At 37.6% G+C, this 18,783-nt stretch overlaps 1 protein-coding gene across 4 annotated transcripts in view; it reads left to right on the forward strand.

The window, feature by feature from the left end:
- The first annotated feature begins 819 nt into the window (after window positions 1-819).
- RTKN2 (rhotekin 2) overlaps window positions 820-18,783 on the forward strand; it is an 81,033-nt gene continuing 63,069 nt past the window's right edge. For 2 of the 4 annotated variants that reach the window (XR_010935984.1, XM_067710843.1), the window contains exons 1-2: window positions 820-1,060; window positions 7,513-7,709. Coding sequence is in view for 1 of the 4 variants with exons in the window: in XM_067710843.1 (XP_067566944.1) it covers window positions 1,001-1,060; window positions 7,513-7,709 (257 nt within the window). In the remaining 3 variants the exon portion in view is untranslated. Of the gene's footprint in view, window positions 1,061-7,512; window positions 7,710-9,751; window positions 9,947-18,783 lie in introns of those variants that run through there. The other 2 variants (XM_067710845.1, XM_067710846.1) reach the window with 2 other exon arrangements.

Below are 18,783 nucleotides of genomic sequence, written 5' to 3' on the forward strand. Positions count from 1 at the left end.
ACCCATGTCCCCTGCATTGGCAGGCAGATTCTTAACCACTGCACCACCAGGGAAGTCCAGGACTGTGGATTTTTAAAGAGTTTACAAAGGCCTGAAATCTTTGGCACTTCAATTTTGATTTTTAAAGATTCCATGCTTTGCCATTATATTTAATTCCCAATAATTAGTTTCCCAATATGATTAAAAGGGTCTTTATATTGGTCTTTAGTGACAGCAAGAAATGGGACTCTGGGGAAATGATACCTCTTTCAGCTGTCACTTTGGATGTTGGTGGGGAAAGAGTAATGAAAGAGGTTTTTTGCAAGAAATAACAGACTACTCGGCTGGGGGGGAGGGGCATCTGGAATTACAAAGAAACACTGTGGACACAAGAAAAGGGCTTGTGAAATGCCTGACACGGTGTCTCACCAGCCTGATTAATAAGGCCATGATCTCTAAGTGACCCCGGGTGACAATCTGCGCTGTGTGTGAGTGATCGCTGGGGGCCGTGTCATTTGGTTCTCTGGGAGTGAGACCACGGGTTGTCTGTGGGAGTCCAGGGACTGCAGCCTTGGGTCAGCCCACCCCGAGCGCTTTGGAGGGCCTACGGTGGGATGCAGGCCGAAAGCTCCCTGCGCAAAAGGCTGGCCTTGAAAACCAGCAGCCGAAATCGTGCACCAGGTCAGGTGCTCTCATTGACCAGTGCTTTCCCCACGATCCCGCCTACTCCTGTCTCAGGCCCGCCCACACCCCAAGCATTGCCTTAAGTCGGCCCACCGCTCCCTATTGTCCAGCGGGCACTGAGAACTCGGGTCTCCGCAACGTTCAGGCGTGGGCGGCGCGGGGCGCGCCCACTGCGCGTGCGCGCGCCGGCTCGCAGGCCCCCTCGCCCCCTCTACGCCGGGACTTGGTACGGCCGGGACGTCCCGGCGGTTGGCGTCCTCCGCTGCTCCAGTCAGGGGCGGGCTTTTCAAATCTTACCTTTGGAAGAGTGGCGGCGGCCCAGGCTGTGGCGCTGGTGATGGAGGGGCAGATCCTGAGGGGACCCGAGCTCCGCCCGGCGGGGCTTCCCGCTCAGCAGGTGAGTGAGGAAGGGAGCCGGCTTCAGGTCCTCAAGCGGTCGTTTTGCCTGGACGACGGGAAATTCCCCCCCCCCCCCGGCCCCTTCGCGTCTCGTATTCCGCCGTGGCCAGGAACAAAGAACTAGGCGACTGCACTTTTGAGGCCTTAATGGAGCTTGGAAATCTCCCCGTTCCCGTCTCCCCACCCTCTCCCCCAATTTTCTTAGGGAGGAAACAGGCCCGGAATGGGGAAGCGACGCCGGAGTCTTGAAGCGCGTTTTGGGGCGCACCTGTCCGCCGCCCCTCCTCCCAGGATTGGGACGCTTGTCTTTTTGCAAGGGTGGGTGACGCAGGGGGAATGGGAGCCCCGGGATATCCCGGGAGCCCACCCGAGGCCCGTGGAGGACACTTGGCTTATTACTAGATTTGACGCAAAGCACAATCACTGCAGGAGCTTTGTCTACACACAGTATAAACTTGGTGGAGAGGGTGGAGAAGTAAACTGCAACCGCTGAACTCGAGAAAAAGTTGGTCTGATAGTGGATTCTTTTTGAATTGGATAGGAGAGAAGTTTGGTGTTCGGTATTTATCCATGTAAAATGTGTGTTAGGAACCTTTCTACTTAATATAGTCCAACATTATTTCTTGGCAGTTATTAAAAGTTTATACTTTCCACTCTTAACCTTTAAAGAGAACTTAAAAGATGGGACTTAGAACTCTGATGTCTTTGATCTGGATCTCCACTTCCAGTTTACTCTCCACCGTGTTTTCCCTATTTTTAAAGTAGATTAAACCATATGAAATTCCGAGTTTTGTAGGTCAAAATTGGTAGAATATTAACAATTTTGTATGGTCCCACCTATTACCTTTGCTTAGCAACGCATTTTCTTTTCTGTAAACCTTAGAACCCTCAGCAGATAGAAAATTGTTAGGAAGTCTCCATAATGCTGTGAAAAGGAAAGCAAGACCTTGAGTCGTTATGCAAAGAGGGCAGTAACTTTATCAGTAATTTATGCTGTGTTATGCCAGCATTTCCAAAAATTTCAAACATTTCGATGCAGAGTGTTTCTTTTCTGTTCTATCCTGTTATGTACTTTTGTTACCGAAATTGGGGCCCGGCTGCTGGCTGCTCAAAAGCCAATAAAGAGGCAAGATTGGTGGAAAGGAGTTTGCTTTGTTTTGGATGCCGGCAAAGGCCGGGGTCGGGTGGTGGGGTGCAGTGTTGGACGCCTGTCCAAAGGCTGACTCTGCCCCGCTGACAACCTCTGGACATGAGCTTCTGTAGACAGAGGGAGGGGCCACATGTGGAAACGGCACAGCCAGCTCTGACAGCCTTCTTGAAATTGGTCTTGCAGTGGTCTGACCAGTGTCGTCGTGATTATTTTAAGCACAGTTAACCTTCAGTTCCAGGGTTGGTTTGTTCCCATTTCTTTGAGGCTAGTTCTCGGATTCTGGCAGCTTATGTCTCGGCGCAGTCTGGTCGCCATGTAGTTAACGTCCACCTGCTGGGGGTTTCAGTACCTATCAGACAGCTCCCAGGATGTGGCTCAGAATATTACCTATAGCCCTTGAGAAGGAACTGAAGGCCCTCGACTTGGCTTACTGACTAAATTATTATTGTTTTGTCCCATTTGACTGCTTTTCTTTGCTTCTGCATATTCTCACTTCTCTGATTAAACTTATCGTTTGACTCAAGTTTTTCCACGGGCAAAAAGGCAGGCTGAGGACATGGGGGGCAAGGACCACAGGGTCCTGCTCCGTTTCCCTTTGATTGTACTAATTATTTTTTTAAATTTGATTTCTAGTGAATTGGTGATCTTGAGGTTCTTGCACTTACCATGTAGGTGTTGGTGAGGCCGATCAAGTATATTTCTTGAGCTGTGTGCACCAGTAAATGTTTTTGTATGGTACAAAAGAGATAAGAGGATAAGGTCATAAAAGAAGTTTAGCTACATGGAATGAAAAGAAATATTTAAATATACGTAACGGCTGGATTATTTACATGTAGGAAAGTACATTACTTAAAGATTCTTAGGCAGCAACAAATTAAAATAATTGAGTTGTGGAATTCCTTCTGTTTGGATCTTGGAGAAAAATTGCAAAATAGTAATAGGTTTTAACCTAACAGGAATATTGAGGGTCAGTAAGAGAATTTTATACTTGACTAACACTGTCTCTGTGTTTCCTTTGATCCTAATGAACCTGCCGTCAGATAGGGATAGCACCAAAGATTTTGAGATGGTCACTCACTAGTGTAACACCTCTACTCAAACCTTGGAGTCATCTGTGACTACTCACAGCATAGAATATTGGCTTTGGAGTCAGATTAAGGTAAAATCCAACTCTGTTTGTTGTGCAGCCTTGAATAAGTTACCTGTCTTTTCTAAGTTGCAGTTTCTGCAGTTGTAGAATGGTAAACTGCTTATCACAGAAATTTGTTGGAATTTGAGAACCTCTTTAAAGTACTTGCCACAGTACCTAGCACTCATACATGCTTGAGAGATGACTTATTTTTGTTATTATCTTTTGTCCCATTCATCTGAATAGTTGGCATAGCCACCTACCTTTTCTTACAAATGTTTAAGCTTTTGAAATTTTTATAAAAATAAAATTTGAGAAATAATATTTTCTCATTGCAGAAAAATAAACATAGACAGAAACATGAATTTAAGAATTCTTTCTCCAATTCCATTCCCCAGAATGAGCACTGTTAACAACTTCTAGACTTTTCTCTGTATGTAAACAACTCTTAAAATACACAAAATTTCTTTTGGAAAGAATGTATACTGTATATACTCTTCTGCAATCTTTTTCATCTTGCTCTCTTAGCTAACATGGTTTAACTATACCCATTAGGTGGGTGATAGTTTCTATCTGGATTACTACAGTTTTCTTACCAGCAGCCCAACTTCGTTTGTTTTTTTACTTTTTTTTAGTCAGTGCCTAATTCCAACACTAAAGTCATTTTCTTTGTACTTCCTTTGTGCCCTTCTAGCTCTTAAAATCTAGTATATTTCCATTTTCTACATTATCTAAGTTTGCACATTTAAATCATCTGTTTCATTCTTAGCCTTGCCCTATCCATTTATTTTTACCTGCCTGACTTTAAATACCTACGAGATAAGGCTTCTCTTTGACCTGACAGCAAGCCCTTATTTAGAAAATTGAAGAAGAAATAACAAAAGGAAGGCTCTCTCCCCATTCTCCGCTCTTCTTGGAGGCTTGAATTCACACACTTCTAAGAGGGATGCATACAGGGAAACATGCTTTTGTCATGGGCCCTAGTCAGTCTTGACTCTGCCATTATGGTTGAGGCAGTGATGATTTTCGCTCCCTACTCTTCCTCTTTGAGGTCAGTAAGCATCATCATTGAATGCCACCCTCATTACCTGATCATTGTTCTCTCTGTGGTTCGCACTAGACATCACTCCTAGCCTAGGAGCACTTTGTACCCCTTTTTAACTTAAAACAAATCCTTTGACTCCATTATGTTTTTCTTGGCTAGAGTAGTTTGCTTGACCAGAGATGTTTTCTCTGCATGTAAAGTATAGATGTGTACTATGTATTATAGTATATACTATACTAAAAGAACTTGTATGGAGAACACAAAACTGGCTAATACAATGGTCCTTTTTTTCACCCTGAATGTGTTAAAAAAAGAAACTAGCACAACATTTTAAATCAACTATGCTCCAATAAAAAAAATGCATACACTTAATTTATCCGTCTCTGTCAGCCCTCCCAGATCCACATCCACTCACTGTAGAGCAGGGGAGGTAAGGTCATAGTTTACTAAGTATGTTCATTTGGCTGGGTTAGGGATCAGCAAACCACTTCTGTAAAAGGACAAATAGTAAATATTTTCAGCTTTGTGGGCCACACAGTCTCTTTTGAAATTATTCAGCTCTGCCTTTGTAGCTTGAAAGTAGCCATAGACAACACAAACGGGCATGACTGTGCTCCAGTACAACTTTATTTACAAAAACAGGTACTGGCCAGGCTATAGTTTGCTGCCCACTGCTCTAAAGGACAGAATTCTAATATAATATCTGCTAGCTATATCTCATTTCCTTACTGAATATTTAATCTTAAAAATACTGTAATTTTTTTTAAACCCTGACTTTACATTTCCTTTCTCCACTATATCCCATGCCTCTCTACTTTTATGAAGTCTTTATCAATAAGTGAAGAAAGACAATCTTCATTTACCAGATGGAAACCTTTAGAAGACCGAACTGATTCCTTAGTGTTGTCTCTGGCCACCTACTGGTTTCTAAAGGTTGTTGCAACTTTCCAGATGGCTGGGGAATTTCAAGTAGTGCAGCCCTGGTTCTCTGCCGTGGCTGTGCACTGAATCACCAGGGGAGCTTTAAATAAAAGAGCAGGTTCCACCTCCAGAGATCCTAATTGTTTGGGGGTAGGTCATAAGCTTAGGTACTTTTGTAAGGCCCTTCCTCTCTGCCTGAGGTGATTCTAATGTGCAGCCAGCTTTAAGAAGGACTGTGCTAGTCCTTCAACTGGCTGCCTGACTGTAGTATTTAAACTGGCTGCCTGACTGTAGTATTTAAAAAGCAAACTTGAATTTAATGGCACCAGATGGTATTCGTTTATATTTGAGTTGTGGGGTAAAGTTATTCATCCCACTTTCAAGTTTCTCCCTAAGTAGACTCTCTAATGCTAACCCGCCTGCCAGAGTTTATTTCTATAGACATATGGGTCACATAGATAATTCTTATAATTGATTACTAATTACATTAAAGAAGAATTTACTTTGGGACTGACAAGTCATAAAAAGATGAGATGGAGTTGTTGAAATTCAGTCATGTGTAAAGAAGGAAAAGCAGCAAATGACTACATTTATATAGTACATCAGTTTTGAGTTATACTACAAAAGAAGGTTTTTATGTGGCGATTACATGATGTAATTACAGGAGGTAATTAAACAGATCTGTTTTCTGCGTGTGAATAGCACATTTGATTGATTTGGATAATCAAGTTAAATCATCTGCAGTTTTTCTTTTTGGGTAATCATAGACTATTGCTCTAACTTTCAGCTTTTCTTTTTGAAAAGATTGTCCTTTCAATATCTGGAAATTTTGTTATTAGATTCATTCAGATTTTTGATATAAATTTTATTCCAGTTAAAAGGTAAACTATAGCGTTCATTTTTTGTTTTTTTTAACTGCAGAAGCTAGGATGATCTCTTCATTTTTAGAAATAGACATACTGAAGCATTATTACATGTTTGTAGTATATTAAAGAGTATCTAGTGATTTATAGTTTTTAAAAAGTCACTGAATTTAAATCAGAAAAATACATTTCAGTTTATAGAATTTTGATGTTACGTATGAAACTTGTTTATAGAGCCAGGCCATTTTAAGATCATTGTACAGAATGAAAGACTTTCAGAACTAAAATGATTTAGTAGTTTCATGGTGACTCTTAAAGCTAAAATAAATATATCCAAAAACTGTGTTCTAAATCTCTGTTCCAGGTAGCTAAAGCTTCTGACATTTTCTTAGCATAGTTCTTTCACTCTCTTGCTTCTGAGAGTTTATTTACATTGCTTACCCTAACAAATAGCCTGTTACCTCTCTGCTGTTAAACCTTAGTTCCTTTATTCAGCATCTGTTCTTTTAGAAAGTTTTTCCTTGGTTAATTTAGTGTCATCAGTTACATCTTGCCATCTCACAGTGCAACTTACATAATACATGCACGTGCTGTATTGTTCACATTGGTTATTATATTCTTGTATTGGTTTCCTGAGGCTGCCATAACAAATTACCAAAACTGAGTGGCTTAAAACAGCAGAAATTTGTTCTCTCAGAGTTTTGGAGTCCAGAAGTCTGAAAGCAGGGTACCTGCAGGGCCATGTTCCTGCTGAAGGGACTAGAGAAGAATCTGTCCTTGCCTTTTCCAGCTTCTGGTGGTTGCTGGCAATACTTGGTGTTCCGTGGCTTGTAGACTCATTACTCCAGTCTCTGCCTTCATCTTCACATGGAGTTCTCTATGTATCCCTCTGTGTCTTCACTTGGCTTTCCTATGAGGCCAACAGTCATTGGATTTAGGGCCCACACTAATCCAGTATGACCTCATCTTAACTAATTACATCTGCAAAAGTATGTCCAAATAAGGTTACATTCTAAGGTTCTAGGAGGACAGGAATATGTGGGGGACACTGTTCAACCTTGTACAGTTACAGTAAGAATATATATTATTTCTCACCTTTGTTTCTGTTCTGTTTATCCAGTAGATTGTAAAGACTTCCTAATAAAGCAAGAAATTAAGATTTTGCACAGAGCCTTTAAAAGATTTTATACTATCATACACTAAAACTTTGTTACTTTCCCAATGTATTATAAAATTATAATACTAGATAGTACATTTTCCATCTATTAGGGGTAAAAAGAAATGTTATAATTTTGGGTTTTGCTACCTTTTAAAAATGCTTTTTCTCTCTCTTTTTTTTAAGGACTGCAGCATTCAAGAAAAAATACATTTAGAGATGCGAATACGAGAAGGGGTATGGAAACTCCTTTCTCTGAGCACTCAGAAAGACCAGATTTTGCATGCGGTTAAGAATCTCATGGTGTGCAATGCTCGAATAATGGCTTACACATTGGAGCTGCAGAAATTAGAAGAGCAGATTGCAAATCAAACTGGAAGATGGTTAGTGACATTGTTTACCTATGGCTTTTAATGTACTTAAGTATTTACATTAAAAACACCATATAGGGCTTGCCTGGTGGCGCAGTGGTTGAGAGTCCGCCTGCCAATGCAGGGGACACGGGTTCGTGCCCCGGTCCGGGAAGATCCCACATGCCGCGGAGCAGCTGGGCCCATGAGCCATGGCCACTGAGCCTGCGCGTCCGGAGCCTGTGTTCCGCAAGGGGAGAGGCCACAATAGTGAGAGGCCCGCATATCGCAAAAAAAAACCCCAAAAAACGAAAAAAACAACACCATATAATTTAACCTGAAATGTCAAATCATCAAAGCTTTTAAAAATTACACTGAAGTAGCCTCTGATATCATAAACATTTTTAAGTAGGGCTCAGAGTAAACTTACTATTAAGGCAGCAGTTTTTACTGGCCAGTTTTGTTGTGTTCAGTACTTCCAGATTGTAAAATGAAGTGGTTAAGAAGCAAGGAGTGAGGAAATATTTTAAGAAGAAGGACTAAGACTGATATCTGAGTGTATAGAAATGTAAATTAAAAAAAAAAACTAATTGCTTAAAAATAAACTGATAAAAAGATACTAGCTGAGAGTAATGGAAACTTAGAAATTGAAATGAGTGGGCAGCAAAATTAAAGATATAAATGGAATTAAAGCTATGAATGGGATTAAAGCTATGAATAGACTTAAAGATATGAATGGAAGGGAACTTAAAAATCTGGTAACACATTCCTTTCATATGTTGAGTGTAAGTTCCAGAGAGGCAAGTGACTTACTCAAGGACACTTGAGTGACACTAGTGACGCTAGAACACTAGTGAGTGTTCTAACTAGTGACAGAAGCTAATGAGAGGTTACTTATCATTTGCTAAGTAACTTCTGGTCCTTGTTCTCTCTGTCACTACATGCTGCCTTTTTGGGTCAGGTCTAGAGTTTGTGTATGAAATTTACATCCTATCCTATTTACAATGCCAAGCCTTATTTGGACCTTAGGATTGACTCGATTTAGTGGCTAGATATTGGTTTCCTTTTTTTTTTTTTTTTTTTGTGGTACACGGGCCTCTCACTGTTGTGGCCTCTCCCGTTGCGGAGCACAGGCTCCGGACGCGCGGCTCAGCAGCCATGGCTCATGGGCCCAGCCGCTCCGCGGCATGTGGGATCTTCCCGGACCTGGGCACGAACCCGCGTCCCCTGCATCGGCAGGCGGACTCTCAACCACTGCGCCACCAGGGAAGCCCTGGTTTCCTTTTTAATATAAATGGTTTCACATTATTCATTGTTGATCAGTCTTAAAGCTGTAACACTAATTAAAAGTTTCTTTTTCGACATTAGTGGCCATTGATTGGGCTGTTCATGGTACACCTCCATGAAATTCTTGAAAAGTAAGGTAAAAACACAGGTCAGAGAAAGAGATTTTTGTAAAAATAGAATATTGATGAAATCGTATAATAAACACGTACGAAGTGGCTAATATTTATTAGCTTTATTCCCTTGGGATAGCTATTTAATCTCTTTGTGCCTTATTTCCTTCATTACAGTTGACATAATAATATTTACATTTTGAAAATTAAGATGATATATATTAAAAACCTAATAATACCTTTTATGTAATTAGTACTCAATGTATGTCAAACAATTTTCACTATTATTTATCCCTGGCATTATAAAATGAAATTATTCCAGTATCATAATCCAGGAAAATACTTTTCAGATACACATACACTGGACTAAGTCAGTGCTTCACCAGCTGTGTCAAATATATTACTTAGAGTAGATGATTTTGTATCACAAGATATGCAAAGCCAAAGAATAAATATGGCGTATCTTTTTATAGCATGAATTTTTAAGATAAAGCATTAGGAATTTAGGATTGTGGCATGGTTTTGGATTATGCTGCTCATCGGGATACATGTTCCTTCTCCCAGCCTTTATAACAATATGTTGTCAAGGGGCGGGACTGTTTAAGTGGAAGAATTTTAGAAGCACTGGTTTAAGTACAGTGTGGGACTAAACACTCAGTATTATATCATTTCTCACAGTTACATGGAATGTTCCTCCGGGAATCATGTCTACCCTTCATATTCATGTTCTTTAAGTATAACGAATTGTGAACTGGCCATTTTCTTTAACAACTTTCCTGAAGTTGCTGATTTGGAAAAATGTTAAATAAGCTTAATTCCTGTTGGATTTATATAACAAAGATAAGAAAAAATATCTGGGACTCTCAACTGAAGGTGTGTACAATTTTCAGTTTCTTTACTGATTATCTTTGATAGATGAAAATAGCTTTGATGCTATATTTGTTTTATATTTGAACATTTATATTTGTTCATCACTCCTTGCCTCCATTAATTATTGAATTATTTCTTTAAAAAATCTGAATATTCTATATGAATTATTTTGTTTACAACTTCATTTTGTTATGTACAGATATAACCTGAGGTTACTGATCAAACGTAACTGGAAATTATAGTACTTTCCTTCTTACTACATAAAAATGATCTAAAGATAAAAGAGAATCCCATGATCGTTTTTTTAGTTCCTTGAAGAAAGTTATGTAAATTATGCCATTTGATTAGTCAATCCAATATTTATTGACTATCTACTACTTGTAGAACACTTATTTAGTATTGTGCTACTGTATCCAAATTCAAAGAACAGAATTTGTCGAAATGTGAGTATGTTTGTATATTCAGCAGTCAAATACCTTACCTTTAGAGACTCGGTGGTCTGTTCCTTAGCTTGGTTTTGATGGTCTTTAAGATAGAAAAGTGCTCCACTTTTACTTTGCTACCAGAATTAAAATAGCATTTTAACGAGCCTCCTGCCTACCACTAGTCTACCTTCTCTAAAATTTTATGATAAAATGTAAAAAAAATTAATACAGACAATACATCTAGACTCTTTCAAAGAAGAATCACATCAGTAAGAAATGGTAGACTCGAGGAAGGTCTAATGGAAGAATTGGGTCTGAATCTTCCAGATCATAAAGGATGGGTAGAGTTTGGTTTGTTGAGTAGGAAGAAAGCAGATTAAAAGTAAGAAAAATAGCAAAACAAAAGCTTAGGGTGAAAAATGAGCATGAATTCAAGAACATTGAAGAGATGTGTTTGGTTGAGGCTGAAGATCAAGCCAAAGTTGAAAAGGAGGTGGGTAGCAAAATTCAAGAAAGTTTACAATGACATCAGGTTAACTGGTATTGACTGACAGCCTTTCCAGGTGCCAGATACTGTGCTAGGGTTTCACAAATACCACATCACAAACTGAGAGAGGTATAAACCTCTTTATTAAAGATTTGGGAACAGGAACTTGGAAAATATTAGATAACTGTTTCAAAGGGCACACAGTGACTCTGTGACTAGGATGTGAACCCAAACGACTTAAAAGCCTGAGCCTTGCTTAACCCTCCCCAGAGAAGCCCATGTATTTTGTACTACCCCAAGTTGCCCTGTTAAGTTGTTATAGGACTTTACATTTATTTCATTGTTTATCTTTTACCATTTTATTTTCAGTGAGAAAGAGGCATGATAAAATGGGTGTTTAAGAAGTTATCTGGCAGTAGAGTATTGAAAAGGATGGTGAGACAAAATAATTGAAATAATAAATTTTTAGGGAAAATATTTAAGAACAGGCAGAGAAGTGATCAAATAAGTAACTTTTGATGAGATAAATGAGATAAAAACTAGTGCATGAGTTTTGGGTTATTTTAATAGATATTTACTCAAGGTCCTCTTGATACAGTAACAACCATTCTGCAAACAGTTTCACTTATTTCTCAATTTATTATGAGTTTATTAAAGTAAGCAAATAGTCTTACTTCATTTTACAGCCTGTTTAAACTGGGGTTCCAGGAAAGAGTTAAGCCCTAATGCCCCAAGACATGCATTGTATACAATGACTTAACTTCCGTGTATTTAGAATACTACTAGTTTGGTACCATTCTTGGGAGAATTGAGAAAATAGTCATTCTCTGGTTTAGTTGAGGAACCCCACTTGAGAAATCAGTGATATAGTCATATCATTTATTCTTTTTTTTAACCACCTATCTGAGAATATTGGTAATTGGTTAAATGTTCCATTACCATACTGTTCTAATAATGTAACAGAAGCTTTGTTCTCCTTAAATGTATGTAATTATGAAACACCTTCTGGTATACTATCTATTTTTTACATCTAAATATGCGAACGATACCCAGGTTTGTGTAAAATTCATAATAGAGTTGTGTAAAATTCATAATTATGAAACACCTTCTGGTATACTATTTTTTACATCTAAATATGCGAAAGATACCCAGGTTTGTGTAAAATTCATAATAGAGTCAGGGTGACTCAAAAAAAAAGTAGAATATGGAAAGTTTTCTAGGTTGAGTAGACAGTAGCTAGTGAGGGTATGGAGTGGAGCATGGACAGCTGACTGCCTTATTAGTTCAAAGGGTAGGATTACTTGGTTACAGCAGTCTGTCAGTATGCTAGTCTTTTAAGTGGTAAATGAGACTATCTCCCTGCCTTTTCCCTGCATGTTATAGCCATATATACCTACTTAAAAGACTTGCTTATATTGGTCCACTTCTTAAAAAACAGCTAATGGTTTCCATTTACTAAAATTCCTTAGGTAGGCATCGCATTCCAGGATCTTCGTGGTCTGATCTCAAACTACTTTCATAGTAGTTTACAAATTAGTTCTTAACTTTCTACTTTACGGAGTTATTTCAGCCAAATGCTTGATCTGTATCCCCAAAACAGTTCTTGAATTTTTCTGTCTCCAGTGCTTTTGCTTATACCGAAGTGCCCTATCTTCCATTCCCATTTCATAAGACCTCTTTTGCTCTGCAATACCCTACTTGCATCATCAAAGTTTCCTTTGAAATTGTATTCAGAAAAAGATCATTTCTTCCTTTATGCTCATAGTAAGGACTCAAAAAATGATTATTTGCCTCCTTTTAGTTCTAGTAGCATCTGAACCATGAATATCTCACTGTAGTATATTATATTCTAATATTCTGTATTCCATTTATGAGCATGTATTATCAATTAAATTATAAACTTTTAGGGGCAGGGACAATGTTGGTTCTTACTTATTAGATGAAGAAGTAGAGATGATATCACCGCTCATTTCATACGGTCACTTTCGAGGATTTAGTGGCTGGAGCTTGGAGGCAACTCAACTAATGTTGATTCTTTTCTCTTTCTTCTTTGTATCCCCAGAACACCTAACAGTGCTATATAACTATTTAAGAACAATTTAATTTGTGCTTCATAACGTTTTGCCTCCTCCTCCCTTCCATGTGTATGATGAGCAAATAGGGCTTATAATTTAATAACAGTTAATTATATGGCAGTTACTCATTTTTCTTCTTGTTACTTTCTTCCATGTTCTTAGGTTCTTCCTGTTTTTGTTGGCCTCTGTGCTTGACATGTTCCAGATTATCATTTACTATTTTCTATTTCGTTCACTTTTTTAAAACCAACTTTTTATTATGAAATTTCATATGTAAAAAGTTTAAGAATAGTATAGACGTCATGTATATTCTCCACCTGGAAGGACCAGTTAATAGTTTGCCATATATGTTCATCCATTCTCCTTCTCTATCTTGGTACTCATACACACAGACACATGCTCACACACATATGCATGCATGCATGTACACATATACACATTTTTCTTTTTCTGTGTTGAACCATTTGAAAATAAGTTGCAGACAACATGGCATGTATATCTCAGTAGTTCAGCGTATATCTTCTAAAAACAAGAACATTCTCCTATATAACCAAAATATGGTTATCATATATAAAATATTGACAGTAATTGCATAATCATCCACTAATATTCAGTCCATATTCAATTTTACCTAGTTGTCAAAAGAAAATTCTTTATAGTTCCTTTTCCAAAACCAGAATTCAGTCAAGATTCATTTGGTTATGTTTCTTTAATCATTTTACCTTTATCTAAAAACTCCTTGCCATTGATGCTTTGAAGAGTCTAGACTTTAAAAAATATCCTTTAAAAATATTCTGCACTGTATATTTGTCTATTTAGGGGAGGGAAGAATTTCTGCTCTACCCCTCTTGGTTCTTTTGACTGGTCTAATAATTAAATAGGTACAAGACAGATTAATAGGAGAAAAAGAAATTTAATTTCGTACATATGGTGGTCCCATAGGTATAAGACTCAAGAGGTGACCAAAGCATGTTGTTTATACACCTTTTTAGACAAAGAGTAAATTATTTGTGAAGATTTGACAAAACAAAAGGGTTTGGGCTTGCAGTAGCAAATTAATGAAGAAGTAATAAAGTTTGTTTATACAGCTTCCTCTGCCCCAAACTCTGTATCTCTGGTAATAAGGATGCCCTCCATCCGCCAGCATAGGGAGGATATCTTCCCATGGGAGCTTTGTTTCCTGCTTTCAGGGGAACAAAGGAGGGTTAGTGTGTTCTTCTTGCATGGGCTGTTTCTCAAGTGACTTGATTTCATTTTATTTTTAATAAATTTATTTATTTATTTATTTTTGGCTGTGTTGGGTCTTTGTTGCTGCACGCGGGCTTTCTCTAGTTGCGGCAAGCAGGGGCTGTTCTTCATTGTGGTTCACAGGCTTCGCATTGCGGTGGCTTCTCTTGTTGCGGAGCACAGGCTGCAGGCACGTGGGCTTCAGTAGTTGTGGCACGCGGGCTCAGTAGTTGTGGCTCACGGGCTTAGTTGCACCACGGCATGTGGGATCTTCCCGCACCAGGGCTCGAGCCCGTGTCCCCTACATTGGCAGGAGGATTCTTTACCACTGCACCACCAGGAAAGTCCTCTCAAGTGACTTTAATTCAAAATAGTCAACATTCCACTTTGGCATATTTTGGGGTAGCCTCCCACAAACCCCATCATCTAATTGTTTCTTTTGGTATTATTGAACCTTTTCTCACCTTCCCTGTTTTTGCTGTAACTGGAAGTTGGATCAGACTTAATCAGACTCAGGTTAAACATTTTTTTTGCAAGAATTTTTCTTGGTTAGGTTGGGTACTGTATATGCTGCCAGTGTGGTACGATGTGATGTTTGTTTTTACCGCTCTAAATGATGCTGAGTTTGATCCCTTGGTTTAGATGGCAGTTGCCACATTTCTCCTCTGTGATATAATGGTTTTCCCTTTGCAATTCATAAGTAACCTTTGGGTTATTATATTGGGGCTGGGAGAATATTCTGTTATCCAACAAGCTTTCACTTAATGACTGTATCCATTTATGATCCTTGCCTAAATTATTAGGGCTTTACAAGACAGTGATTATCTAATTCTATTATTTTTTCTATACTTTTTAGCTAATATTCTTCTGTAAGGAAGGCCATTCCTCTTCTTTCTCTCTCCACAGATTTGTGGATTTTTATTTATTCAATGTTTTATCATTTATAGTCATTAATCATTTTGATAGATTAAATTTTCCTAATTTTGTTCAATGGAAGTTCCGTCAAACTGGCTTCTTTTTTCTTTTGACCTGCTTCTATATAAGTCTTTAAGAACTTTCTTACTTTCCGGCCCAAAAGGTGACCCAGGGTTGCCTTGTATTTTCTGTGCCTTAGACCTAGAGTCGGCCATTTCTCTAATGACTCCTGATTCCCTTTAATGGTGAAGAGTACTTTGAAACCAAGATGTGGGCACTAGGTGTGCTCATTGTTATTGGGGATCACTTCTTTTAGGCCTTGAAAAGGACATAGCTATGGGAAAGACTTTTTTAAAAATCATGAGTTTATAGTGATATTTATAGGCTTTGTTTTCTTGAATTACTTTATATTTGTATCTCTTTTTCTTATGCTGAAAATCTTAATTGCTAACCAACAGTAATATATTTCCTTATTTGTTTTATATGTTTCTTATTTGTTTTATACTATGATTATATAAAATAGTTTCATAATTATAGTACCAATATGATTGCTGACATAAACCCACCTGAGCAAGTTCAAGATGTCCTTGTAGTTCTTTTCCAATGTACAGAAATTATGGAAACTTTCCAATATACAGAAAAGTTAAAAGAATTGTACAGTGAAGACTGATATATCCATCACCTAGAGTCTGCAGTTAATATTTTACTATATTTACTTTATCCTATATCCTTTTATTTATCTGTCAATTCATCTTATTTTTTATGATGCAGTTCAAAGAAAGTTCCTTTTTGTGAGTGTGTATGTGTGTATACATACAAATATACATACATTCTTGTGGATAAAGGGTTAGGAGACTATGTTTAAAAGTTACTTAAAATGATCTTTTTCTCTCTGTATGGTTATGTTATCAGTTTCATAAACAGTCATTTGTTACTTGTGTCAGTTTGGGGTTGCCTTTTTTTCCCTCTTTGAATAAATCATGCTTTCTGGATATGTTGTATTTCTTTTTCCCCAAAGCTGGATTAGTAGTACCTGCCTCTGTCCCCACTTCAAGAGGCAGCCACTGTTCTGCTTTTTTTTTCCCCACCATATGTTTTGCCTATTCTAGAACTTAATACAAATGGAATTGTCCAGTGTGTGCCCTATCCTTTTCATCAGCATAATACTTTTGAGATTCTTCAGGTAGCTAGCATGTATCAGTGATTTGTTCCTCTTTATTGGTAAGTAATATTTCACTGTATGAATATACCATGGTGCCATTTCTTTCCTCTGGGGTTGACTTTTCTCTAATTTCTTCCTGGTTTTGGTTGCTTGCCAGTCCCTTCAGGTAGTTGTTTTTTAATAGTTTTTCCATATTTTATATTGTTTTCTATGGGAGAATTTCTCTGATACGAGCTATTCCAACATTACCAGAAGATAAATTCATTTTGTTGCATCTTGAGCAAATAAATTTTTAGTTTTTTCTACTTTATGAAATATTTTGAAATTTTCTTTCTGACTTAATATGGTCAGTTTTCATGACTGTCATGGGCTTTTGAAGTTATATTTCATTTTTCAGAGTACGAAGTTCGATATGTATATATATATTTATATATATGCAAAAGATTTATGTTATTGATTATGTTTTTATCTTTTGACCACTTGAACTATCTTGGACTGAAAGAGATAGGTTAAGATTTTTGTTATTAAGGTTTTGCTGTCTTACCCTTGTATATCCTGTACTTAATGTTTTATGAAACATTTGGTACTTTAGTACTTGTTATATATTTATTGCCAATTGCAGCCTTTAGCATTATAAAAGTGTCCTTTTGTTGTTGTTGTCCTATAATGCTTTTGGATCTGAGTTCTACAGTTTCCTGATAACAAGATCATATACCCTGATTTCTTATTGTTTGCATTTGTTTGGTGTATCTTTGCCCATCTCTTTAGTTTATTAGCCTTTATGAATTGTTTGGTTGAAGGTGTGTTTCTTGTATTCATCCCAGAGTTTGGTTTTACATTATGAGCCTATCTGAAAATCCTTTTACTAGAGGAGTTAAGCATACTTACATATATATTACTGATATATTTGGTTTCAGCTTTGTCATATGTTCTTTTATGTTATGTTAACTTACGTGTATTATAATTATAGCTTGTCTTTTACCCTGTGGTCTGTTTTCTTTTTTTTAAATATTAATTAATTTATTTTTGGCTGCGTTGGGTCTTCGTTGCTGTGCGTGGGCTTTCTGTAGTTGCGGCGAGCGGGGGTACTCTTTGTTGCGGTGCATGGGCTCCTCATTGCAGTGGCTTCTCTTGTTGCAGAGCATGGGCCCTATCTAGGCACATGGGCTTCAGTACGTGTGGCTCGCAGGCTCTAGGGCGCAGGCTCAGTAGCTGTGACACATGGGCTTAGTTGCTCCGCGGCATGTGGGGTCTTCGCGGACCAGGGCTTGAACCTGTGTCCCCTGCATTGGCAGACGGATTCTTAACCACTGTGCAACCAGGGAAGCCTGGTCTGTTTTCTTTATTTAATTTAAGAAGAGTTTTATTGGTCATAGAAGTTACTAGAACTTTATATTTATAAATATATCAGTATATATATATATACTGTATATATATACTGTATATATACTGTATGTATATATATATATCAGTATATATATATACTGATAACTTTATAATGACCTTAGTTCTTTTTTTCTTAGGCTTTTCCTATTTTGTTTTTCTGCTTTAAACGATATCATTTTGTTTCCACTTAATATTTTCTGTGTAGAAATCAATGAACTTACTCTATTTTCCCATGTCTTTCTTCTCTACCTTTCTTTTTTTTTTTAGGGTTGTATTTCTCCTTTGGTAGGTGGATAGTGTTTACATACTAATCTTGTACTTGTAACTTCACCTTTGTTTTAGTCTTTGATCTGCAATTAAATATATATAATGTTCACTACCTGTCCTTTTGTTGTACTTTCCAAAATTATCTCTTGTTTAGAGGAAACTCATGAGCTAGTAGATTCCACAACCTGAGTGCAGTTTTCTTCACATTCTTGCATGTTTAAAGTGCTTTTCTTTAGTGTTGGTACCTAAAGTGCAGCTTGGCTAGATACAAAATCCTTGGCCAACACTTTCTTTCCTTGAGCTTCTTGAATACCTTGCTCCATTGTTGTCGTGTTATCAACAAATCTAATGTCTAATTTTTTTTTCCTTTGTGGACTGATTTTTTTCCCTGTAAATGACTTGGTCTTTTTATCTGGAAGCTGAAAGATGTTTTCTTTATCTTAAAGGCTGGTAATTTTACTGGAATGTGACTACGGCTGAGCATTTTAGCTCATTTAGTGCCTTTTAAATATGTAGATTCAGTTCTTTTATTTTCAGGTTTTCCTGGAATTAAAGCCTCCAGAAAACATTAATTCTGTCCTATCTCATTATTTTATTTTTCTTATGTAAGGACTCCAGTTGCACACAAGTTGGATCTTCTTTGCCTGTCTTCTATGTCTTTCACTTTTTCTTTGATGTTTTTAAACTCTTTATTTTATTTTTGTTCTTTTGATTCTTTGGGTTCTCATCCACTGTGTCCCTTAGTGTACTTTCAGTTTTATATTTTTGTCCTTGGGCACCTTGTATTTACTCTTCATTTTAGAGATGATTTAATTTTTTCCAGCTTCTTTCCTTGTTCTCTTATTTTTTTTTCTTCTTTTTGCATTATTTACCTGCTCTTTATCCTTTACTAATGT

The sequence above is a fragment of the Pseudorca crassidens genome, chromosome 16, assembly GCF_039906515.1.
Source record: "Pseudorca crassidens isolate mPseCra1 chromosome 16, mPseCra1.hap1, whole genome shotgun sequence".
Classification (NCBI taxonomy): Eukaryota; Metazoa; Chordata; class Mammalia; order Artiodactyla; family Delphinidae; genus Pseudorca; species Pseudorca crassidens.